This window comes from Heloderma suspectum, chromosome 4 (assembly GCF_057233095.1).
Source record: "Heloderma suspectum isolate Gila_16-S chromosome 4, 16-S_ref, whole genome shotgun sequence".
In the NCBI taxonomy this organism is placed as follows: domain Eukaryota; kingdom Metazoa; phylum Chordata; class Lepidosauria; order Squamata; family Helodermatidae; genus Heloderma; species Heloderma suspectum.
In genome coordinates, this window is record NC_139461.1 from 232,672,806 (window position 1) to 232,698,474 (window position 25,669).

The 25,669-nt window shown below is 43.3% G+C and overlaps 1 protein-coding gene across 1 annotated transcript; it reads right to left on the reverse strand.

Moving 5' to 3' along the window:
- Nucleotides 1-1,674: 1,674 nt before the first annotated feature.
- LOC146348217 (vitamin D3 hydroxylase-associated protein-like) lies at nucleotides 1,675-25,620 on the reverse strand. The gene is made up of 15 exons (XM_084848279.1): nucleotides 25,411-25,620; nucleotides 16,222-16,335; nucleotides 14,976-15,119; nucleotides 13,908-14,041; nucleotides 12,707-12,913; nucleotides 11,219-11,259; nucleotides 8,176-8,300; nucleotides 7,504-7,629; nucleotides 5,911-6,008; nucleotides 5,160-5,259; nucleotides 4,900-4,943; nucleotides 4,266-4,305; nucleotides 3,682-3,790; nucleotides 1,901-2,046; nucleotides 1,675-1,803 (listed from the first exon to the last, which is right to left on the reverse strand). Exons 1-15 carry the CDS (start codon nucleotides 25,618-25,620, stop codon nucleotides 1,675-1,677), a joined length of 1,767 nt encoding a protein of 588 aa, XP_084704405.1.
- Nucleotides 25,621-25,669: the final 49 nt, after the last annotated feature.

Sequence of the window (25,669 nt, forward strand, 5' to 3'; positions counted from 1 at the left end):
ATTTATTTTAGCACCTTCGGGTGGAAGTCCTGAGTACAAGTAATGCTTTGTGGTAGTCCTGAATGATTTTTACTTTGTAGTATTTTGTCCATAATCGAGAAAAACAAATTTCTCATAGATATGTAATACAAAAGTTCACACTCTTCCCCAGACATTAACTAGTTTAAAAATATGTTAACAGTTCCTCTGAATATGTTCTTATTTTCTATGGTCAAAATCTACTAATGGTACTAATCAAAATCTATGATTAGTACAGTGTTGGCAAAAATTGTCAGCATCTATGTTGGTTTTAAGTTTTATTTTTACCATCCAGCATAGCACTGTTAATTAGCAGAGGATGCATTTATTTTAGTGCACGCTACATGTGCTGCCCACTAAATCTCAGTGTGGTTTTTCCTCTTGTTTACTGAGCAGAAAAGCTTTTACAAAAGCTCAAAGCACAGTGCAAAAGAAGCAAAAGAAAAAAAATGCAGGCCTGATGCTGTACCGCAGCCAGTCTTCTGCCTGGGCTCTCTTTTTCCGGTTATGGAGTCCCGCAGCCCAACTGCCTGGGCCACATGTTCTATAATAAGTGAAGGTAGATGCATTGGCCAAAAGGGGAAAAAATCCTTTAAAGTGGGAGGAGACATTCAAATTAGGCTCCACCACAGGGTTGGGCCATCTTTTTTTCTCTTGAGGGCCACATTCCCTCATGGGTAATCTGTCAGGGGCTGCAGGTCAGTGGTGGGCAGGGCTGAATCCAGTGGAAGGCAGGGCCAAAACCAAAAATGGGTATGTTACTCCTTTCTGGCACTCCCTTTTCTCTCTCTTCCTCTTCCTTCCTATCACAGCAGGCTGCCAGGCAAGGGACAGATTGCTCTTGACAGAGGTCTGAACTGATCACATGCATAGGGCTTTTGAAATTAGAATGAAGGCCACATGAAATAGGCCGCAAGTTGCCCACCCCAGCTCAACCAGATACTGAGATGGTTCCAGGTTACACCTGCAACCCGCAGCCATTTTTTCCTCCACCTCCCCTTTTTTGCATTGACTATCTTGCCTGATGAAGAGTTCTGGAGAACTTGAATGTTTCGTGACCTTGGAGCTGGCCTAATAAAGGTATTGTGGTGATATGGATTTCAGAAGTTTTCTTGTAGGATATTCTGTAAAGTTCATATTCTGTGAACAGGTTCTCTCTTGATATATTCTGCCATGTCCACATTCAAAGGCAGCTGATCTTGTTTGTAAGAATCTTCATCCTAGTTTTCACAAAGTACAGATGAGGTGGGACACTTATGTATGGGGCTGCACCAACGTGATTTAAAGCTTCTCTATTCAAAAAATAAAATAAATACCTGTGCATAGAAAACTTGATGGCAGGGAGGAGAGTTCTAGCCTACCCTTCTCCCTGACATGCTAGCTTTCTATATGTGGGCGTTTTTCTAATGGAGAAACATTTGATCATGTGAGTACCCACCTGCAATTCAGCATAGTACAGTCCGGGCACAGGTTTGCCATTTAATTTGCTGTTTGTGAGAACTAAGCCTTTCTCATAAATAGCTTCCCCCTGGGTGTGATGAGTCATATTAGTGCCCTATACTGCATTTTACTTTAGAGATTAATTGTGGCATGGTCACTGTGCCCAGCTGTATTGTTTTATTCATCTGTATTGCTGCTGTAATGAGGTGTAACTGATCATTTTTTTGCTCTCCTCTCACGGGCAACAGTCTCCACCTCCTTCATGAGACGAAGGCACAGCTCCTCCTGCCAAGACAAGGCCACACACTGGATGGCTACAGGAAGCCCAACAGCATCTTTAACAGCCTGCAGACAGAGGGGCAGACAGAAGGAGACAACAGCATTGCCAAGGTGCAAGAGAAACGGAGAGAGGCAGGTAATTCTTTTGCCCTTGGTCACCGACCTCTTTCAGGCGCTTATCCCAAGGGTCGCCATAATGCCCTCTGTAATGTTTAAGCTCTTCTTCATCAGCCTGAGTAACGGTGGTGACTGGCACAACCCCAGCAGGAAAGTTCAGGACATTGTATAAACTGGTATAGGACGTAGCAGCTGAAAGAGCAGAGAAGTTTAAATAAAATAACTAGCACTGTGCTGTATTTTTCTATCTCTTTATTTTTGACCATTCATTGTGGGGAAGAGTGAAAACAAATCACATCTGAAAACTGTGGGAGGAGGTGATAATTTCAGAGAAACATTTCAGTGTGCACAGCTTCAGTACTTACCTATTTCTAAGGAGGTGGCTGAGGGGTGTGTGAGAGTAGTTCCTGGGGCTCCTTCGCACTGAGCTTTTATCCTGCGATTGAGATTGCTCCTTCACAGAAGTTTGTGGGCTCTTTACATGACGCCGTCATCATTCAAGGTGTCTCCTGCACTAAATGCCCTTTGTTCTGTTTTTAAATAGATCGCAGATAATGAGCTATCAAATTACCCTGTTGTGTTCCGCTTCAGTTTCCTCCGTGAAAAGAGTAAAAGCGGCAAGAAGAGGAGTGAGATCAATGAAAGATCATGGAGGACTCAGATACGGGGAGAAGGAGGGGGAAGGGGGTGGGGGGGAAAGGAAGCACATGAAAAAGGGAGTCGTCATGATCCTGCATTTAAAACGGAAACAGAAAGCCCCATTTTAAATGCAGGATTTTAGGGCCAGGAAGTTGGAGGAGTCAAGGCAGAGCAGAGCAGAGCAGAGCAGAGCAGAGGGAAGTTGCATTGTACAGGCATTTAATAACCATTATTCACCTTGCCAAGTTGTAGAAGTTACTGGTTAAAAAAAACCCAAAGGTTTGTGTAACAACACTGGGTGTGTGCATACTGTTTATTTTATCATTTTTATCCCATTATGTGCTTTGCAGCCTCCCTGGCTGCTCATAGAAAGCCCCTGAGAGGACTAAACCAGGACTTTTTCTGGAGCAGCAGCAGCTTTGACTGACTATATATAGTTTTGTGGGGGTTTGTGGTACCTCCCCAATCCTTGACCTTTTGGGGAAGAACTCATTAAGTGTGCAATCATATGCATATGTAGACAGAAAAAAAGTCCTACAACTCCCAGAGATAAGATAGACCTGAACCCTAAATTAACTTCTTTATTCTTTGCTAGCTCCTCTGGAAATTCTACTACTGGTTGCTTAATTAACTGATTCCACATGTAATATAAAGATAGACCAAAATTATGAAGAACCAAAATAATAATAATAACTATCTTTTTTTAAAGGTAAATTGCACCACCTGCTCAGCTTCACCATATGTGTCCATTAAATTATGTTCTTTAAAAAGGGTTGTTGTTGTTCAGTCATTCAGTCATGTCCGACTCTTCGTGACCCCATGGACCACAGCACGCCAGGCCTTCCTGTCCTGCGCTCTCTCCTGGAGTGTGCTCAAGTCCATATTCATTGCATCGGTGATGCTATCTAGCCATCTCATCCTCTGCCATCCCCTTCTCCCTTTGCCTTCAATCTTTCCAGCATCAGGGTCTTTTCCAGGGAGTTTTCTCTTGTAAAAGGTTAGCATCCACTAAATATGTTCTGTACATTTCTGGACCTTTTGTCATATTGAGCCAGGCCTTTTGCTGGCATGTGGCAGGTGAAAAAATTGGCTTCAATCTTATTACAATTCAAAGGAGTGGGAGACAGGCATTTCTGCCAGTGCTATGGAAAAACAAAAACAAAACAGGGATAGAGATAGAGATAATACCAAAGAGCTTCCCAGGGTAGCCTTCATTAAAAGCTGGACCCAAAGCAGGACAGAGGATGACATCCAGCTTCAGCTTCCGCCATTCGGCAAGGAATTCTCTACGATAAGCCTGGAGAGAGAGTTTTGGTGAAGTTGGAATACAGAGAGATTCATGATCGCACACACACACCCCGCCCAGCGCCCACTACTATTATTCATACGACTACCTTGCCACCTAGTGGCTGATTCTGAAACAAGGTCCTTTCAGACACACACATCCCAGTTTGTCAGAGTACGAATCACACACACTGGCCTTCAAGGATGAAGGGTGTGTTCATGTATTTTAGAAATAAAATGCAATAGGGAGAACACTATGTGCCCTTCATACATGCACTTCTATTTGTACCCACGTACAAAATGTCCCATGCAAAACAGCCTTTAGAGCTGCTTTCTATATAGTATTGTTCTTATATGGAGATCCATCTCTATCAAAAATAGCAGAAATTGCGATTATAAACGCACAGGTGATCACTGACTGGATTAGATGGCAGCCCCGCTATCATATGAAGCCTTAATGTCCCTTCGCACTTTACCAAGAAGCTCACCTCCACAGCTGCATGATGTTTCCATAGGCTTTTTGCTGACCTGCAACATGGAAATAATTAAATAACAGAGCACTAGTGACGAATGCTGCTTAAAGTGTGCCTGTGTGAAAATTCATGGGCTTGTCACATGGCAGCTCTGCATCAAAGTGATGCCGTCTGCACTGGCTGCCAAGTGTCTTTGGTTACGTGCTGATATACAAATAAAGTTTTTCACAGGAGGCTGCACCAGGACTGAATCAGTCACTGCATGGGACCTGGAGTGATGTGGAACCAGACCTTCCTGAACTGTACTTTATAACTTCTGCAAACTCCACTGAACCTCCAGATATTTTCAGAGATACAACCTATCACATGAAAGGCATGTCAGTATAGCAACAAAGCTATATACATGCTGCATTTGGTTGTCAACACTACAAGGATAGATGGCATATGAAAGTATCCAGATTTCCTTAGAAGTAATCCAAATGTTTGTGTTATATGACTAGAATGAAGTTGTTCCTTTCATCAGTTACCAACATGCAACCTTTTTGGTGGGCATTGCTTTTCCCTTTGCATTTCCTGTACAATGATGAAAGTTTACATTCTGCAGAGTTGTCACTGATTATGATTTTTTTTTAAATGAGTCATTCCTTACCCAACTCCACATAGTGCGTTGAGATCTCTGGCAATCCGAGGGTACTGGGAGAGAAACGCATGTTTATTTGTTTCCATTGGGAATCCAACAGTCATGTCATTTTCTCTTTAGTGGCAAGTGTCATCAGTAGTAAGCTTTCCCCCAAGCACACATCCTCTGCCTTGCTTTGGCACATTCATCTTCACTCCACCCCCACATAGAGCCTGTCAACAACTTTCAGCATGTGTTATGACAGTGAAACAAGTCAGCCAAATCCTCACCACTGGTTTAAGGATGAATGACAAAATCCTCTTCAGTAGAGTGGGAAGCCTGTAACAATTAATCTGGGATTTCAAATTTGGATCGACAACGTCTCCTTTGCTGTGATATGAAAGGAGAAGGAAGAAGGCCATTTTTAGTCAACAGTGCAGAATTGCCAAAAGAAACTCATTGCTTTGGACCTGTGTTGGCTGAATTGGTAGCAATAAAAGGAGTATGCATTGTTCAGGAGGCTCAGCTCCAGTAAGCAAAGCAACACATTTTCTCTGAGGTTACACTACTCAGCCAAGGAATGCACAACCAGGCAAAGAATCTGGGTTCCGAAGAACTACACATTCTAAAGTGTCCCAGTTGGAATGAACTTGGACTAATGCTCCTTTGATTTCCTGGCTTACATGAGTAAGTAGCAGTAGTCTGATTCAGTTTTAGAGCCTGTACATTTTCAGAGTTCCCTAACTTCACGTTTTCCATGTTGTTGAAGCCAAAATTGGTTCATCCTCCTGGGTGCATTTTCTTATGTGTTTCTTACAGTTCTCAGTTTTTTAATCAATGGATTTTTATTAATATTACATTTTTCTCCCCTGAGCTTTTCCTTTATCAGTCTTATTAATACTCCAATTAAAATGCATCATTCACTAATGCACTGACTGATGTCACCAAAGCTATTGTACGCATCAAGCTCTGCCAATGCAGGACTATAGTAGAAGAACCATCAAGCCCCAGCCATGTTCAAAGAGCAGGTGGTCTACTTACAACTTGTCCAGTAAATTTGCAGCTCCGTCAGAAAAGAGGCCTCTGGTGAAGAGCTCATCTACTACATATTTAAGGTGAGGAGGAACAAAGGGGATGAGCTGCATGAAAAGGATAATAGTTTCAATTTAATAGCAAGCAAACCAATATGAGCTGCATATAAGGGGATTATGTAATTTGTCCCCACTCTCCCAATAATTTAGAGAGCTATTCAAAAGCTTTTTTGAAAAATGACTCAAAGTTCTAGTAGAACTTGGTAGAAGTGCAGTACAAATGCAGAATTTCTGTGTTCTCTGTCTGTTTCCAGGCTTGTTTGCATCAGAATTTGTAGACCATGGTCCTTGTCAAATAGTACAATATTTAAGTATACACCCAAGATTTTTTAAAAAGGTAGACCTAAATTTTGATTGCTACAAACAAGTGGTGAGAAGAATGTATCATTGAATGTATCAACTGGAATGTACCAGTTGTTTTCCGGGCCAAATTCAAGGTGTTGGTTTTGACTTTTAAAACCCTATATGGTTCCGGCCCAGTCTATCTTAAGGAGAGCCTCCAGCAGCACCAAACAGGTCACTTAACAAGATCAGCCCTGGATGGCCTTCTCGCTGTCCCATCAGCCAGGACAGCTAGACTGGTGGGGACGAGGGAGAGGGCCTTTTCTGTGGTGGCCCCCACTCTGTGGAACTCCCTCCCTAGGGAACTCCGCCATGCCCCCTCTTTAATGAGCTTCCGTCGTGCATTAAAAACGTGGTTGTTCAGGCAGGCATTTGGGGTGGGTTAGGGTATTTTAGAAAATGTTTTTACTGTAGAATTTTATTGTTTTAAACTGTTTTATTGTATGTTGTACATCGCCCAGAGTGGCTGGGTGACCAGCCAGATGGGCGATTAATAAATTTAATAATAATAATAATAATGCAGGTACACTCATGGGGGAGGATGGTCTATGGCTCCCTATGAAGTGCACACTCCAGCAAGCATGGATGTCTGTTGCAGTGTGATGTGTGGAATGGTCTCCCAAAGGAAGCAAAACTTCAGGTAGGTTGAAATTAGGGCCACTTTACCCACAATAAGTTTCTGATATGGAAGGTTCCCACAATATCTCTGTGGGTAATTGCGTACCCACAGAAACACCAATATGTGTGATATAACCAACCATGCGTAAACATGTCTTGAAAGACATCCAGGTTCACCACATATTGAAGTACATGCATTTGTCTCCATGGAAGTGATAACTGCGTATGAAGTGTCATGCTGGAAAAGAATCTTAATGGCACAACTTGATGGCTCAACTGTGCACATCTTTATAGCTCCACTATTATCCATGTATTATCTATAAATATTCAAATTATATATATAATTTCAGTTCACATGTTATTTTTGCTTGCATGAATGTGTGATGGGAAAGGCAAGGAGACTGTGTGGATGACAGTATATTGTGCTAATAGGTTCTCAGACTCCCCATTTTATGGGAGATTATGGCCAATGCAAATCAGAAAGTTTTTGTGGCATGCCCATGGTGGTCAGGATACAAGTGTCAGAAATGGGTACACACTTCTAGGCTGGAACTCAGGTTAAGGAATTAAGAAACAAATATACTGTATGCCCTGCTGTCTGGAGAAGATGTTTGGTTTCCCGAACAGCTCTCCTCATGCTGGGAGATGGCTGGAAATATCCATCATCTTCATAGTATCCAATCCGGAGGGGGGTTTTGCTGGTGTAAATCTGGAAGAAGACAGTAGGAAATGTTTATTTATTGAAGCACTGACGGAGCTTTCACGGCTTAAATCAACCATCTTACAGCATTTTGCAATTGGATACTTTCTTCAGTACTGCTCAATAGATTTATAAGGTGACAATATAGATAAAAATGTGACCTAAAAGTTAAGTTGCTGAGATATTTGAAGGAGATATTACAGTCGAGAACATATCTCTGCATATCTTGCCCATGCTAGAAGAATATTTCCATCCACTGGAAATTGATCAAAAACTCCAGTGCGGAGTGAATTGCTGAAGAGGTTTGAGAACAACACCTCAATGGAGAAATTATCAGCCCTAGCTTGAACTAAGAAGCACTATGATGGAAATGATGATTATTTAATTAAACAGTCAAGGTTTTGATGGATTCAGAATTGTATCAGATCGTGTATACTCAATGACATAATCATTATATAATTATTCAAAAAAGGAGAACATCTTTCATTGTCCGCACTGGCGTTGTCCATGGTGCTGAACCTCTCAGCTGCTTCCCTCCTCCCCACCACCAATTACCTCCTCTTTGAATGGCATTGGAGGTACTGAAGGATCCAGGCAGAATAACTCATCACATAAGAGAGCCTTCATACACAGAGCCAGGCTGTCCACATTTCTTGCCATTGGGCCAATTGTTCCCGTAACTGCAAAGAAATGAAGAAATTGGAGTGGGAGGAGAGAGTGTCTAAGTTTTTCTGATTTTGCCTATTCTTCAATAGCCAAGCTGAGTGATAGGTTCAATCACTGGTTAAAAGGATCAGGTAGCATATGATGGGAAGCACTCCTGCTGGGGACTTGCTGCCAGTCAATACTGGACTAGATTGAGAAAAAGTCTGATCTGGTGTAACACAGCTTCCTATGCTCCTTAGACAAAGTATTCTTAAGACTCCGAAGATGCCTTTAGTGGAGTCAAGGATGCAACTCTCACTGAGACAAATTCAAGCTTAGATTTGGTGGGATACAGCTGTAAGTCTTGCCTTCATTCCAGAAGCCAGGTTTTGTGTGCAGCTTGTTTGTCTATCATGTTCTCTATCTATATCCACAACACGCGGAAACAACATTGGCTAGGAAATTGCCCTCCACAATGCCGAAGCTTGCCCTGCCTCTTGGAAAAAAACCCTGGATTTGACCAGCCCCGTGTGATATGGACAGCCTTGAATCAAATTCGCACACGTCATGGTAGATGTGCAGATGCCCTTTATAAATAAAATGGGGCAAAACAACATCATCAAATTGTGACTGTGGGGCTGAAAAACAAACTGTCCAACATATAGTGACAGAGTGTCAAAACCGAGCCTACAATGGAGACTTTGCTGATTTCCTGGCTGTGACAACTGAAGTAAAAATCTGTATCTGTAACCTAGACATACATTTGTAATATTCCTGTCTATATTTTATATTTTACATTTCATATTTATTATGCTCTAGGTTTTTATTGTAATGCGATGTAAATGTGCCATACGATAAATAAATAAATCTGAGAGGTCTCAGAGCAACTATATAGAGAGCCGGGAGAGCCGGGTTCTAGTCCCCATTCGGCCATGGAAGCTCACTGGGTGACTTTGGGCCTGTCACAGACTCTCAGCCCAACCTACCTCACAGGGTTGTTGTTGTGAGGATAAAATGGAGAGGAGGAGGATAATGTACACCACCTCGGGTTCCTTAAAGAGGAAAAAAGGTGGGCTATAAATGTGATAGATGATAGATAGATAGATAGATAGATAGATAGATATTCTATGGCAGCCCCTCATCCATACACTAACCAGGCTATAAGTTCTGCTTAGCTTTAACAATGTAACTCCAGCATGTGATGAGAGGTCATTCGCTGGGCATATCTGCCCCCCAAACCAATGCTTGTGTTGCTTTAAAAGAAGCCACTGCATTATTCAAATAAAAGCTGATGTCACCAACAGGGCACTGTCTCAATATTTAGCAAAAACAGGGAATTTTTCCAATACAAGACAACTATCAGACATGATTACATGTTTCTTGCCAAGTCATCTGGAGGTCTGGATTGCAATGCTAGCAATAATGTGGCAAACGCATAGCTCTACCTCTATTTACCCCTGCAAATTCCAGGGTGGCTACAGAACTCAGTATCTGGAAGCAGTTTTGGGATGGATGCGGGTGACCAAACTGATGCTTAATCCAGGTAATGAGTAACTGCTGTGGGTAGGGAAACTGGCTGATCTGGGGAAAAGGGTCAGCTCCCCCAGAGGACCAAACTTGCTGTTTGGGGGTTCTTCTAGACTCAGCACTATTTGTGGAAGCACAGTTGGCTGTGGTGACAGGACTGCCTTTTGCCAGCTTAGGATAGTATGCCAGCTATGGCCCTACTTAGAGAAAGTAAATCTAGTTATGGTTAGCAAGCACTAGTTACGCTCAGACTAGACTATGGTATTGAGCTCTGCATAGGGCTGCCTTTGAAGACAACCAACAAACGTCAGTTGGTGGAGAAGCAGTTGCTCAGGCGCTCACTGGGGCCAGAAGGTCAGAACATATTCCACCAATTCTGTTCCAGTTGCACTGGTTACCAGTGTGTGTATGAGCCCAATACAAACTGCTGGTTTGGACCTTTAATGTCCTAAACAATTTAAGGACAGGATGTTCAATGGACCACATGAACCCATATGAATCTTCCCATGCTTTAAGAACAGCTCTGCAGGCCCTACACATTGGGCTGCCTTGAAGATCAGTTAGATTGGCACTTGGCAGGCACTAGGGACAGGGCATTCTTGGTAGCAGTGCCTACCTTACAGAAATCCCTCCCCAAGGGATGCGAGGTTTCAGCTGCAGTACTTGGAGAGAGCAATCCTATGGGGATCAACGGTTGCCTCCAAACCCGGGGATGACCGCCTATCCACTGCAGGGTGGGAGGAGTGGTGAGGAGCGCATCTCTTCCATGCTCCACTGCCCTGCTTTTGCGGCTAGACAACTGATCTTGGCTGTGTAGTCACGGGACCTCGGAGTGTGGGGTGCGGAGGCTGGACGACACATAGGAAGAGTTGTACTGGCACTTCCAACCTCCCCGCCCTGGCCCACCCCCAGGAACACCCCGTTTCTCCCACTCCACGCTGCTCTTACAAGCACAGAGTGAGGGACCAATCTGTGCTGCCTATGTGGTGGCACAGGAGGGGGGTGGAGGTTGGTTCTCCAAGAACCAACCTCAGAGTGTGGGCTCCAAGGTTGGTTCTCAGGAACTGACCAATCCTATGGCCATCTAGCCACTGACTAGCAGCCATAGGATTGCGCCCTAAAAGGCTTTTAAAATTGATGAGCTGTATTGGTCGTGCCTCTGTTTTATTGATGTGTTATTTCTATGGCTCTGGGAATTGGTTTTGGGTTTTTTTGTTTTTTACATACTAGATAACTTATATTTTGTGTATTTTTGTTGGGGTTATTTTCCTTCTTTTATTATAATATTCTGTTACTGTATTTTTATTCTTGTATTTTGTTCATCACCTTAGGTGGGCTTTGTCCAAAAAGGTGGTTGATAAATAAAATAAACAAAATAAATACATTTTTAAAAATTAAAAAACTGGGATGAATACAACTTACTTACCTGACTTCATGCCTGCTATAGAGTTAGCAAGGCCAACAACACTGAGAAAAAAATAAAGAAGACAAAAATATATCAAGTATCAACACAATGGAAGACAGCAACCATGCTTCACCTGCAAACCCCATGCATGCATTCAGGTCAGGCAAGAGGAACAGTAACAGTGTATGGTGCTTGCATGGATCGCCACATATTTATTGACAATGTTTAAATGAGGAAAAAATTAGCCAGATCTAGGTTCAGCTTTTCTACAGCTGTATTTTGAGACTGATGCTATATCAGGTCCAAATCACCCTTCCTGGTAAGGTGATGCAGATGGCCTACAAGTTGGTGAGGTGCTCCAAGAATCAAGCCTAGTGTATAACAACACTTGTGTAATAGTAAGCATGTATTACTTTAAGTAAGCATGTGTTACTTTAAAAACATGTTGTTGTTGTTAAAAAACACACATCGATTTTTCTTTTATATTCTAGAGTAAGGACCTAACCATGTGGGGGTGGGGGAGAAGGAGGGCATTTAACCTTTCCCTTCCACTCCCATCCCAATCAAGCCCCATCAGGCCCCCCACACCTCCTGTCTGTCTGTCTGTCTGTCTGTCTGTATATCTATCTTGCCAAACCCTGCTCTATTTGCTTTAAATTGCAGGCACAGGGGACCACCAGTGATGAGTGGGGATTAAAAGCCTCATATCCTCCAAGCTAGAGAGCCAACCTATATTGGGACCCCTGTGCAAACTTTACATTTTTAAAGTAAGTTGTGCCTTGGATCTAAGATTGTACATATTTCTAGCTGTGTTACTTCCCAAAGCACTGACTTGATATTCCTGTAATGACAACATTGCATTCTAATTTCACCTATACTGGAATAATAGTTCACTCATGCCATCTAAACATTTATTTGCTGACATAGTAAATTTACTGTTGAAACAAAAAGATTGACATGAGATGTAAAAACAGGCTACAGGGAGAGGCTCAAGGGCAACCTCTGCAAAGTGAATACACGTAGAACAAAGAAGTGTCATATTCCAAACTGCTCATGCATTTGACTAATGGGGGCTACAAATATAAAAGCTGACATTGCTTTTATACATTCTGCAATTGACATGTGCATAATTTAATGTGTTTAAAAATCAAATTCAGATTTAGGCACAATTCATTTTAGAATGATGACAAAGATTATTGACAATGTAGAAGAAGTTCCACATAAATTGTTAAACATCATGTATCAATTCTAACGAAAATAATAAAAATAAATACAAATCTAGTAACAGTAAAATATTGACAATAAAATTAGTTGCAATCTAATGATCTCAGGCGTGAAATTTTGAATATTTATCACAGTAAAAAGAGCACCAACATTTGATTTGTGAATTCAAAAGCACTTTTTGTTCCAGCTGAAATGAAACACCTCCCACGAATGCTAGGAAAACAAATTCCATTTGTGTTCAGCTGTTTGGCTATTTGTCAATCCAGTGGAGATTCCAGGACCTACCTCAGTCTAGAGCCCGTCGGCTTGAGTCCACAAATCCCACAGAAGCTGGAGGGCAGGCGAATGCTTCCAGCAACGTCTGTCCCAAAGCCCAAGATGGACCCTCCTCCTGCAATAAGCGCCCCTTCCCCTCCAGAAGATCCACCAGGACTTTTCTTGTGGTTTAGGGGGTTTAGTGTCTGACCGAAGATTGAGTTGCTGCAGTCAATGCTGCGCGAGACAGAAGATTGATTGGCCATTAATGTTTTGCATCAGCAAACAAAGCAGGGAACAATAGGTCAAGAATGAAATGGCATGGAAGTAGCATCAAGAGAAAAATAGAAGGAAAACAGGTAAAATGTGCATGAAGGGCGGGGGGAGGTCACATAGAGTAATGCAAGATAAGAATATACAAACTGCTGCACTGAATCAGGCCAAACAGTCAGCTAGTTCAACACTGTCCACGATTGTGGCCATTTAGATGTCCCAGAGAAGCTCTCAAGAATGGTGTGAGAGATGGCCACGCCTACTTTTGACCCCTGCATCTGATATTCAGGGATCTACGTCTTCTGAAGATAGAGGTTTCATTCATCATGAATAATAGCCAGGCCTGATCTACACATGCTGAAGAATGAGGTGGGAGAATGGACAGTAGCACTGAAGGCTGCTGTTGTGAGGTGCCATTTTTGAACACTCCCCCACGCAAGAAAACCCTGTAGAGAGGAAACTAACACACCAAGGAGAAAAGTCTCACCCATCTGATTCTTCCCAATGCTAGCTTGCAAATAGAGGAAGTATTCAAAAATGGGATCACCCATTTGACCCCCTCATTCTGCTGCATGGGTAGATCAGGCCCCACTGTGGGACATAACCTTCCACAAACTTGTCTTCTCCTTTTTAAAGCAGCTACGCTAAACTGTTGGGAAAAGGTTCATTTGCGGCTACATCTTCTGAGAGTAAAATACCTATATTAAATTAATTGTGCAGAATTCATATTTGTCTGGAGCCCATGTCAACCAGCTTCATTGGAGGATCCCAAATTCTAGTGCTTGTAGAAGGAAAAGTAGTTCTTTCAAATAATTTATCAACCTCTGTCATGTCCCCCTTAGGCTTTCATTCCTGCATTAAGAAGTGTTAGTTTCTCAAGCATTTTTTTTAACCACTATCATATATTTGGAAAGAGCAAGAGATAGGGAATTGTGATCAAAAGAAAGCTAAGGGGTACTTTATTGTGCTCTGTGAGTTGTTGGTTTTCACAAACGGGATGGCCCCCTGCTTCTTCAAAACCTTCACAATCACGCTGTCGTCTCCCTCCGCTGCGCTGAGAAACTGCACCAAGCCAATTGTAGAGAAGTGGCCCTTTGGGAGAGAAAACATCGCTGGTTCGACATGATGGGACTGGTGGATCTCAAACTGTGATATTTTCCCATCAAGAGCAAAACTGACGCCTCGTTGGTAAAACAGAACGGTTAGAAAGGAACTGTACAAAATGAGGGTACCATTCAGCCCGAGTGCCAAATTCCATTCTGCAGGGGCCATGTTCCAGTGATGGGTGGGGACAAAGGCAAAAGGGATGGGGCTAAAAATACCAGCATATTTTAATTTAAAGCTCTTACTGCACTACCAAAGCCTTAGAAGAGGCATTTAAACCTTTTATAATGAGGAAAAAATGGTGCAGAAGTCAGGAAACGGTCAGTGGTCAGGGGAAAAGGGGATGTATCTATGTAACATGTACTCTGATCTAAGTAAGTGTGCGTGTGCACAAATGTACATATACATACACAGAACACACACACTCATTATCATGACCAAGGAATCAAATGAACGTGTTACCTTGGGAAATGGAATTGAGCCATACTAAACTCCATTTCATTGCTTGGCCTTCTCTAGACTTCCACAATGACCAGATCTGAGCTGGCTAATGCCCTGCATTTTAGCTGTAGCTACTAAAAAGAACTTGATTAAGTTATACCACCTCTTTACTTAGCACAACCTCCAACATGTAGGGTGCTTCCGGACAAGGCGTTTATGGCACCATCGCCCTACTTCATTCTCAGAATTTTATGGGAGGTCCAGACAGTGTCATCTTCCACTTATAACCCTCCCATGTTTTTCCAGCACTTCTTGCATCTATTCTCCTTACTGCAGAAAAACCATTGAGGAAGAAAAGACGGTATAGTTCACAATGTCTTTTGATGCTTAGCATTAGGAACCCTCCATCTGAAAGCAACCATAGACAGACCACCACAAGATAAGTGGTGACTGAAAGCATTTAAGGGTAAAGAAAGAGCACCTTGCATGCAATGTGGTCTTTAATGCTGACAGGAACTCCATACAGCAAGCCTTTCTCCTTTTGCTTTTTCACTTCCCGGAGCTGTTCCTCACACCCATGAATAAAATCCGTTACACAGTTCACCTCCCGGGTCACTTCAAGAGCCTTGCAACAGGGGAGGCAGCATCAGGGAAGAGAGAGAGGGGGATAAAGAGTGTGTTCATTAAAAAAAAAGAAAAAGTAGCGATTCCTGCTGCAAGTGCAAAAGGTTAGCATTGTCAATATTTTGGACAGTAGAGCATTTTTCTTTTCGTATGTGTATGTCCTAAGTTTAGATAACAACTGAATAGCTGTGAAGTTAGCAATGACTGGTGTCTCCTGGGCCTAATTATCATTAGATGCTCCATATCTTGCATAAGAGTTGAGTCAAAGGATACCCTAATGGCATAATCACAGGCATATATCCTTTTGTGTCTAGGGAAAGTTATTTCCCTGCTACCAGTTCCACTACACTCCAAAAATTGGAAATTGAGGCTCAGGATATTTCAGCGCTGTCAGTTAACATGCTCCTTTTTGGTGCATCATGAGTCGGATATTTTCAGAAGCATATTGCCTGTGGTTGCGTGATCCTCCCTATGCCTTTACCTAGGATCAAGCAACCACAGGCAAAGTTTACTAATGGCGGTCTGATCCCTGTTGCATTCCATTTGTAGTGGGACAGCTGGGATATCCCCCAAGTACAAAAGGGTGGTCCTGGTATCTACCGTTCCCTTTAGAGCCTCCATCATAATTCTTTAAAATGACAGAAAAGAAATGCACAATCTAGGCAGCAACTGTATGTGCTTCTTTGTTTGTTTACTACCATGTTAAATATTTGGATGTGCTGTTCTACTGTATCTTTCTGTATTTAGACATCATACAGTCAGGGGGCAGTATTTTGCACAGCTGAGAATACTACAATATAAAGATGTTATCCTTCATAATCAAGGGGAGATTACAAAGATTATACATCTAATGTCAGAAGTATAATCATATTGTTAAAACATATATTGGGTTTTTCCAGCTGTTTCAGAGTTGTGGAATTAGATACCCCTAAAACAAAATAGCTTCTCTGAAAAAAGATGCGTAGGTGGATCCCCAGGACAAAACAAGCAACAGCTTCCCATTTAGTGCATAAAAAGTGTAAATTATCTGACAGTTTGGTTGAGTAGAAACATGGCAGATGGCTTCCTGTTGAAGCAGTACAAATAACCCCTGTTACACTCACCCTGTTTATGTAGGTATACAAGACACTCTCTGGAGAAAGAGACCCATCCCTAAGTTTCTCTGCCAGTTCTGCTAGCGACAGGGACAAGAGCAATTCCGACTGGACTTCAGAGTTCTGCAAGAAGAGGCATCTGTGTCATAGGAAGAAATGATTTCTTCACGCACTGGGAGTTGCCCTGGATTATGAACATGAGGTAGGTCACACGGTCAAAATGGTGAAACCAGGACAAAAATCAATCAGATCTCTATTTTAAACGGTTGTCTCCCAGATCTATCATGAAAAAAGACAAAAACAGAAGCAGAACCTTCATTTATGTAAATATTCCCTCTGATAGTGAACCCAGGTAGTTGAGTGCAGATTAATTTGGAAGCCACCCCAAAATAAGGTAGTAGTTTCTTCATTCTCAGGGCACTTCCTATGCATGCAGTGAAGACCTTCCTTTAGTCTCAGGTATTCAGCAGCATATGATAAGGTTTTTTATTGGATCCAGGAATTTCTTATTGTTTATTATTATAATTCTGTGTGTGTGTGTGTGTGTGTCTATATGCGTATGTAAACGGTTTTTATATTATGTACAATATTGTATTTTTAAGGTTTTTAATCTTTGTAAACTACCCAGAGAACTTTGGCTATGGGGTGGTATAGAAATTGGGTGGTATAGCAATAAATGAATGAATGAAGACTGCCCCAAAACAGCACAACAAGGACCTTTGAGCTTACGCACAAGAGTTTCCATGGCTGGATTCCGGTGGCTGCTACTTTGAAGCAAACCGAAGCGTGGTAGAGCCTGAGAAGGAAGGATGCAACGTACGTAGAGGAGTAGCTGCTCCCCCGAAGGACAAATCCACTTGTTATGATATCAGGTAGAGGCCCCTTTAAATGCAGGTATCATCACCTCATAAGGTGGCTATGGCAAGACAGCACTTAGGCCAGCCCCAGACTGCTGTAATTCTGACAACCTTGTGACCAAGATTCTGGGTTCAATAGTCAAAGCCAACTCCTGGGATCACATACTAACGCTCAAACTAGTATTTGAAAATCTTAGAATCCTCTCGTGGGTTTCAAATATAGAATTGCATTTTAATTTTAATTTCAGTTTCAAACTGGCAGTAATGGCTATTCGTCCCATGACTTATACATTTAAAACAGAATCCACTGAAATGTCTTCTAAGCCCTTAAGAGTCATCCAGTAATAATATGAAATTGAAAAGGTAGTTCCACTAAACATTTAAGATATTTCTTACTATCACCCAAAGGATCCACGTATTTTTGGTTTGTTTTCTTCACTGCACAACAATATTTAACCTTATTTAAATGCCAATCTCATCCCAGGGGAACAGACACTACAGTCTCCATTGTACAGACACTAACCTGAATCCTAGCAAGAAAAATGTTCCGGCTACCAAATGGATAGACAGTGAGTATCACAGTAATCTCTTGGTTATCAGGACTGTATTCATAAACATACCATCAAGCAGACCTTATGTTATCATATGTCCCCATCACACATTGTACCCAACTCAGAGGTGTACACATGTATGAATACATGTGCACATGTATGCATACATGTTTTGGATTAAACTGATTGCCTAGATCCATTCCAGTCAGGTTTCAGGCCTGGTTATGGGATGGAAACAGCCTTGGTCACCCTGGTTGATGACTTATGCCAGAAAATGAATGCAGGGAGTGCAACCCTATTGGTTCTTCTGGACCTCTCCATGGCTTTCGATACCATCGACCATGGTGTCCTTCTGGATCACTTATCTGGATTGGGCTTGGGAGGCACAACTTTAAAGTGGTTCCAGTCTTTTCTGGAGGAGCGCTCTCAGAAGGTGGTGCTGCAGGACTGCTGTTCCACCCCATAGCCATTAGACTGTGGGGTGCCGCAAGGTTCTATCTTGTCCCCTATGCTTTTTAACATCTACATGAAACCTCTGGGGGAAGTCATCAGGAGGTTTGGGCTGAAATGTCATCAACTACTTTGGATGGAGGTTTACAACTGGTCTTAGACAGGGTTGCACTCCCCCTAAAAGACCAAGTGCACAGTTTGGCAGTCCGCCTGGACTCTGAGCTAACTGGGGAAGCCCAGGTGGCAGCAGTGTCCAGGAGTGCTTTTTACCAGCTTAGGCTGGTATGCCAGCTGCTGCCATATCTGGAGAGAATGGACCTTGCCTCAGTTATCCACACACTAGTCACATCCGGGCTGGACTACTGTAATGTGCTGTACGTGGGGCTGCCTTTGAAGACTGTTCAGAAACTTCAGCTGGTGCAGAATGCGGCCACTCAAGTATTGGTGGTGTCAAGATTCCCTTAGCCCCCACTTCACTTCCATGCCCAAACATACACAGACACGAGGCTTCAGTCTACAGCTTTTAATCTTTTACTTTACAGGGTCATACAGATGCAAATTCTCAGAGAAACACTCAGTCTACATAGGAATGCCTTCAGGGGATCCAAATGGAATTTACGAGAGTTGCCTGCAGTTTGAAGAGGGAGGCGGTCTTGCTAGCCTAACTTAAGGGGGGGGAGGTCCCTCTCTTCTCATGAGGCCTCTATGCGCAGCTTCTCACACAAGGCCAATTGGGTAGACCATCTAAGTTCTGCCCCTGCCTTCTCTCTTCGCTCTGTGCCTGCACCTGGCATCTATTAAGTCAAACTCCTGTTCACTGCCTCTCATGGGGGGGCGGGGTGAAGAGGGACTCTCAACCTCAGCCATCTGTATGTTTGTAACCTGAGAAGCAGGCCTACTCATATCTGGACTAGCCTGAGAAAACACCTCCCCCATGTCTGATGGTTCTCCTTCAGAATCTGAACTGCTATCCCACTCCTTGCACTCAGTAACACCCGACAGGTGGGGGCAAGGCAATTTGATCACATAATGCCTATACTGCACCAGCTGCACTGGTTATAAGTGTGTTTCCGAGCCCAATTTAAAGTGCCGTTTTTGACCTTTAAAGCCTGAAATGGTTTGAGACCAAGTTACTTGAAGGACCACCTTCACCCATATCAGCCTGCCTGCACTTTAAGATCAGAAAGAGAGGTCCTTCTCATTTGCCCACGTGTGAGAGCAGTTAGGTGGGTGACCACACATGAGAGGGCCTTCTCTGAAGTAGCCCCACACCTTTGGAACAAGATGCCATCAGAGGTCCGCCATGCTCCATCATTGCAGGCTTTTAAGAAGGCCTTATAAAGTGTTAGTTTGCCGTGGCCTGCTCTTGATATGACTGCTGTTGCTGTTCTTGCTGTTGTTGGTTTTATTTATTTATTATTAAATTTATTAATCGCCCATATGGCTGGTCACCCAGCCACTCTGGGCGATGTACAACATACAATAAAACAGTTTAAAACAATAAAATTCTACCATAAAAACATTTTCTAAAATACCCTAACCCACCCCAAATGCCTGCCTGAACAACCACGTTTTTAATGCATGACGGAAGCTCATTAAAGAGAGGGCATGACGGAGTTCCCTAGGGAGGGAGTTCCACAGAGTGGGGGCCACCACAGAAAAGGCCCTCTCCCTCATCCCCACCAGTCTAGCTGTCCTGGCTGATGGGACAGAGAGAAGGCCATCCGAGGCTGATCTTGTTAAGTGGCCTGTCTGGTGCTGCTGGAGGTGCTCCTTAAGATAGGTTGGGCCAGAACCATATAGGGTTTTAAAGGTCAAAACCAACACCTTGAATTGGCCCGGAAAACAACTGGTAACCAGTGCAACTCCTTCAGCACTGGAGTGATGTGATCTCGCCGGCGGCTGCCTTTAATCAGGCAAGCCGCCGTGTTCTGTACCAGCTGCAGTTCCAAACCGTCTTCAAGGGTAACCCCATGTAGAGCGCATTACAGTAGTCTAACCCCAGTAGCGCATTACGAGAGGAGACCAGGTCATGTACTACCGATGGGAGCAGATGGTCGGGAAGGAAGGGGCGCAGCCGCCGTATCAGATGGAGTTGATACAGCGCTGTCCAGCTCACAGCTGACACCTGAGCCTCCATGGACAGCTGGGAGTCCAAAATGACCCCCAGGCTGCGGACCTGGTCATTTAAGGGTAGTCGTACCCCATTCAACACCAGGTCAACATCCCCTAGCCTCCTCTTGTCTCCCACCAAAAGTACCTCGGTCTTGTCAGGGTTCAGCTTCAGCTTATTCCTCCCCATCCAGCCACTCACCGTCTCCAGACATTTGGACAGGGATTCTACGGCCAACCTTGGTGAAGATTTGAACGAGAGGTAGAGCTGTGTGTCATCCGCATATTGATGACACTGCACCCCAAACCTCCTGATGATAGCCCCCAGCAGCTTCACATAGATGTTAAATAGCATCGGGGAGAGGATGGAACCCTGTGGCACCCCACAAGTGAGTGGCCACGGGTCCGAAACCTCCTCTCCCAGTGCTACCCTCTGGTACCTGCCAGAGAGGAAGGACCGGAACCACCGCAATACGGTGTCTCCAATGCCCAACCCCTCCAGGTGGTCCAGGGAGGATACCGTGGTCAACGGTATCAAAAGCCGCTGAGAGGTCGAGGAGAACAAGGAAGGAGCATTCACCCCTATCCAGAGCCCTCCTCATATCATCTACCAAGGCGACCAAGGCCGTTTCTGTCCCATGCCAACAAATTTTATTGTTGGCTTTTATTTGCTATTTTATTGTGTTTATGTTTTTATTGCTTTTAATATTGTTTTTATGTATTTTATTGCTGTGAGCCACCTTGGGAGGGCTTGTGCCCTGAAAGGAAGTCAAGAAATTTTTTAAATAAAATAACTAATAAAATAAATAATTTGCAGCCTTTCTGCTTAGAATCTTCCATACATTTCTGTGAGTTACAAACAATCTCTGTTGCAGTGAAATAGTAAGTGGTAGGCTGTATCATTCCAATACTGTATGCATAGTTGAAGTTTCAATATTAGTGTTACTAAGCTGAATGCTTTAGAGGCATTGAAGCTCATGTCTATCTCAAATGCACACTTACTGACTTGAACTAGACACTGTGGAAATGGGCTGCAGCTACTCAGTGGCAGAAAAAACTTTGCACATGCGTAGAGACAGGTTACTTTATTATGTTACATGCTCGAGTGCTGAGCCATAGCACTGAAAGGAAAATGAGTTTCCATGGCAGAATTCCACTGGCTGCTACTTGGAAGCAAACTGAAGAATGGTAGAAACTGAGAAGAAAGGATACAACTTCTCATATACTGAGCAACATATAGGAATATGTCAATAAATAGCCAGTGATGGACAATGCTTCACAATGGATGTGTCCGGTGGTGAAAAAAAAGTCAGATGCTGTAAAGAACAATATTGTTTAGGAACCTGGAATGTAAGGTCAATGAATCAAGGTAAGCTGGAGGGGGTCAAACATTAGATGGCAAGATTGAACATCGACATCTTGGGAATCAGCGAAGTAAAATGGACAGGCATGGGCGAATTTAATTCAAGTGACCATTATATCTACTATGGTGGGCAAGAATCCCTTAGAAGAAATGGAGTAGCACTCATAGTCAAGAAAAGCGTGGGAAAAGCAGTACTGGGGTACAATCTCAAAAATGATAGAATGATCTCAGTACGAATCCAAGGCAAACCATTCAACATCACAGTAATTCAAGTCTATGCCCCAACCACTGAGGCCGAAGAAGCTGAGGTTGATCGGTTCTGTGAAGACCTACAACACCTTCTCGAACTAACACCAAAAAAAGATGTACTCTTCATCATAGGGGATTGGAATGCTAAAGTAGGAAGTCAAGAAATCACCGGGATAACAGGCAAGCATGGCCTTGGTGTACAAAATGAAGCAGGACAAAGGCTAATAGAGTTTTGCCAAGAGAACATGCTGATCATAGCAAACACTCTTTTCCAACAGCACAAGAGACGACTCTACACATGGACATCACCAGATGGTCAATATCGAAATCAGATTGATTATGTCTTTGCAGCCAAAGATGGAGAAGCTCTATACAGTCAGTCAAAACAAGACCTGGAGCTGACTGTGGCTCAGATCATGAGCTTCTTGTTGCAAAATTTTGGCTTAAATTGAAGAACGTAGGGAAAACAACTAAACCATTCAGGTATGACCTCAATCATATCCCTGATGAATATACAGTGGAGGTGAGGAATAGATTACAGGGATTAGACCTGATAGACAGAGTGCCTGAGGAACTATGGACGGAGGTCTGTAACGTTGTTCAGGAGGCAGCAACGAAATCCATCCCAAAGAAAAAGAAATGCAAGAAAGCCAAGTGGCTGTCTGATGAGGCTTTACAAGTAGCTGAGGAAAGAAGGGAAGCAAAAAGGAAGGGAGAAAGGGGAAGATATATACAACTGAATGCAGAGTTCCAGAGAACAGCAAGGAGAGACAAGAAGGCCTTCTTAAATGAACAATGCAAAGAAATCGAGGAAAACAATAGAATGGGAAAGACTAGAGATCTTTTCAAGAAAATCGGAGATCTCAAGGGAACGTTTTGTGCAAAGACGGGCATGATAAAGGACAAAGAAGGCAGGGACCTAACAGAAGCAGATGAGATTAAGAAGAGGTGGAAAGAAATACACAGAAGAACTATACAGGAAAGATCTGAATGTCCCTGATAGCCATGATAGTGCGGTCACTGAACTTGAGCTGGACATCCTAGAGAGTGAAGTCAAGTGGGCCTTAGGAAGCATTAGTAACAACAAAGCTAGCGGAGATGACAGTTTTCCAGCTGAGCTATTTAAAATCCTAAAAGATGATGCTGTTAAAGTGCTGCACTCAATACGCCAACACATTTGGAACACTCAACAGTGGCCACAGGACTGGAAAAGGTCAGTTTACATTCCAATTCCAAAGAAGGGCAATGCCAAAGAGTGTTCAAACTACCGCACAATTGCACTCATTTCACATGCCAGCAAGGTGATGCTCAAAATCCTACAAGCTAGGCTTCAGCAGAATGTGAACCGAGAACTACTGGAAGTACAAGCAGGGTTTTGAAGAGGCAGAGGAACTAGAGAATGCCAACATTCTCTGGATCATGGAGAAAGCAAGAGAATTCCAGAAAAACGTCTATTTCTGCTTCATTGACTATGCTAAAGCCTTTGATTGTGTGGATCACAACAAACTGTGGCAAATTCTTAAAGACATGGGAGTACCAGACCACCTTACCTGTCTCCTGAGAAACCTGTATGAGGGTCAAGAAGCAACAGTAAGAACCGGACATGGAACAAAGGATTGGTTCAAAATTGGGAAAGGAGTACGACAAGGCTGTATATTGTTGCCCTGCTTATTTAACTTATATGCAGAGTACATCATGAGAAACACCAGGTTGGATGAATCAGAGGTCGGAATTAAGATTGCCGGGAGAATTATCAACAACCTCAGATACGCAGACGATACCACCCTAATGGCAGAAAGCAAAGAGGATCTAAAGAGCCTCTTGTTGAGGGTGAAACAGGAGAGTGCAAAAGCTGGTTTGAAACTCAACATTAAAAAAAACTAAGATCACGGCATCTGGCCCCATCACTTCCTGGCATGTAGAAGGGGAAGAAATGGAAGCAGTGACAGATTTTATTTTCTTGGGCTCCAAGATCACTGCAGATGGTGACTGTAGCCATGAAATTAAAAGACGCTTGCTTCTTGGGAGGAAAGCTATGGCACACCTAGACAGCATAGTAAGAAGCAGAGACATCACCTTGCCGACAAAGGTTCGTATAGTCAAAGCTATGGTTTTCCCAGAAGTAATGTATGGCTGTGAGAGCTGGACTATAAGGAAGGCTTAGAGCTGAAGAATTGATGCTTTTGAACTATGGTGCTGGAGAAGACTTTTACGAGTCCCCTGGACTGCAAGGAGGTCAAATCAGTCAATCCTGAAGGAAATCAACCCTGACTGCTTATTGGAAGGACAGATACTGAAGCTGAAGCTCAAATATTTTGGCCACCTAATGCGAAAACTGCCTGGAAAAGACCCTGATGCTGGGAAGATTGAAGGCAAAAGGAGAAGGGGACGGCAGAGGATGAGATGGCTAGATAGCATCACCGATGCAATGAATATGAACTTGAGCACACTCCGGGAGAGAGTGGAGGACAGGAAGGCCTGGCGTGCTTTGGTCCATGGGGTCACGAAGAGTCGGACATGACTTAACGACTGAACAACAAGTAATCAGTAATTTCCCAGCTCTGCCCCTGCTCCAGAGGACGTAGAGAAATGTTCAGGAGTAGCTGCCCCCCCCCCCCAGGATAAATCCACATGTTATGGTATCAGGTAGAGGCCCCTTAAAATGCAGGTATTATCACATGGTGAGCTGTACATATGAAACAGCTCAGGTTATTTTTTCCCCATGCTGTCATTAAAATTTCTTCCAACAATATTTCTGCCCTAGAACCACCATTTTAATTTCCCACAACGCCCTGGAATGAGGCAACATTGGGGACAATTAAAATGGTGACTAGAATCAGTGCTTAGCACTGTTCAATGCTGCCTGGATGGCTCTCTGGGAAGTGGAAGAGGAGGCTACCAGGTGGGTGGGTCTTTGTCCAGTTTCCCCTCAAGCCTGGAGCTGGCCATGTACACAAAGGTGTATTCACAGCAGTTACCACAAAACTGAGCACAGAAAATAAACCATGGCAGAGGTGTCAAGCACAAAGATTTTAAGCAGAGCTTAGTAACACAAAACAGATCATTAAATTGAGCCATGCACTATAAGGGGGGGGGTAGGCAACCCCTTTGAGCCGTGGGCACATTTGGCAATTTGAGAAACCATCCTGGGCACCAAAACAAAATGACTGCCATGGGAGGTGTGGCAAAGGGCAAGTAATTTGCCCAAAAGACTGAGTACAAGGCAGAGGTTGGGTCTGAACTCCAACATGTTAAACAACTCCTTTGAACCCAAAGTTTTCAGCCCAACAGAAACCTATTTTGCAGTAATCCCAACTGCCAGTATTACAAAAATAAGTGGGATAGATAGAGCACCTTGGCAGGCTCCAGGAAACGTGTCTGGAGACACACTGGTGCCCACAAGCATCACATTGCCTACTCCTACTATAAGGCAAAAGAATCCGTGATCACTACTAAAGCTGGCCTGAGTTCCACCATTCAGACATGATCAGTTTAAAACATGATCCTTTCCTCTTCCAAAAGGAAGCTCTGAGAACTACTTTCTGAAATAACCTAGCTCTCAGAGCTTCCTTTCAGAAGAGGCCTCCATAACACCCCACCCCTAAGAACAGGTCACCTTCTGTTTAAACTTCGAAATCACTTTTTCCATCTGTTCCAAGCTGTTATCTCGCCGCTGTCTGGCCTCTTCGATCTTCCTCCAGATACTTCTGCATTGCACCCATTTCCACAGCACAACTGCCACGGCTGAGCCACAGGCAACAACAAGAGCAGCCTGAGGATTTATTCCATCCTTGGGCAGGATCTCTCCCAGCTTTTCTTGGATCATGGCAAAGACTTCTCTCTGCCTTCCCAGCTTGGCTGTCTCTGAAACTGGT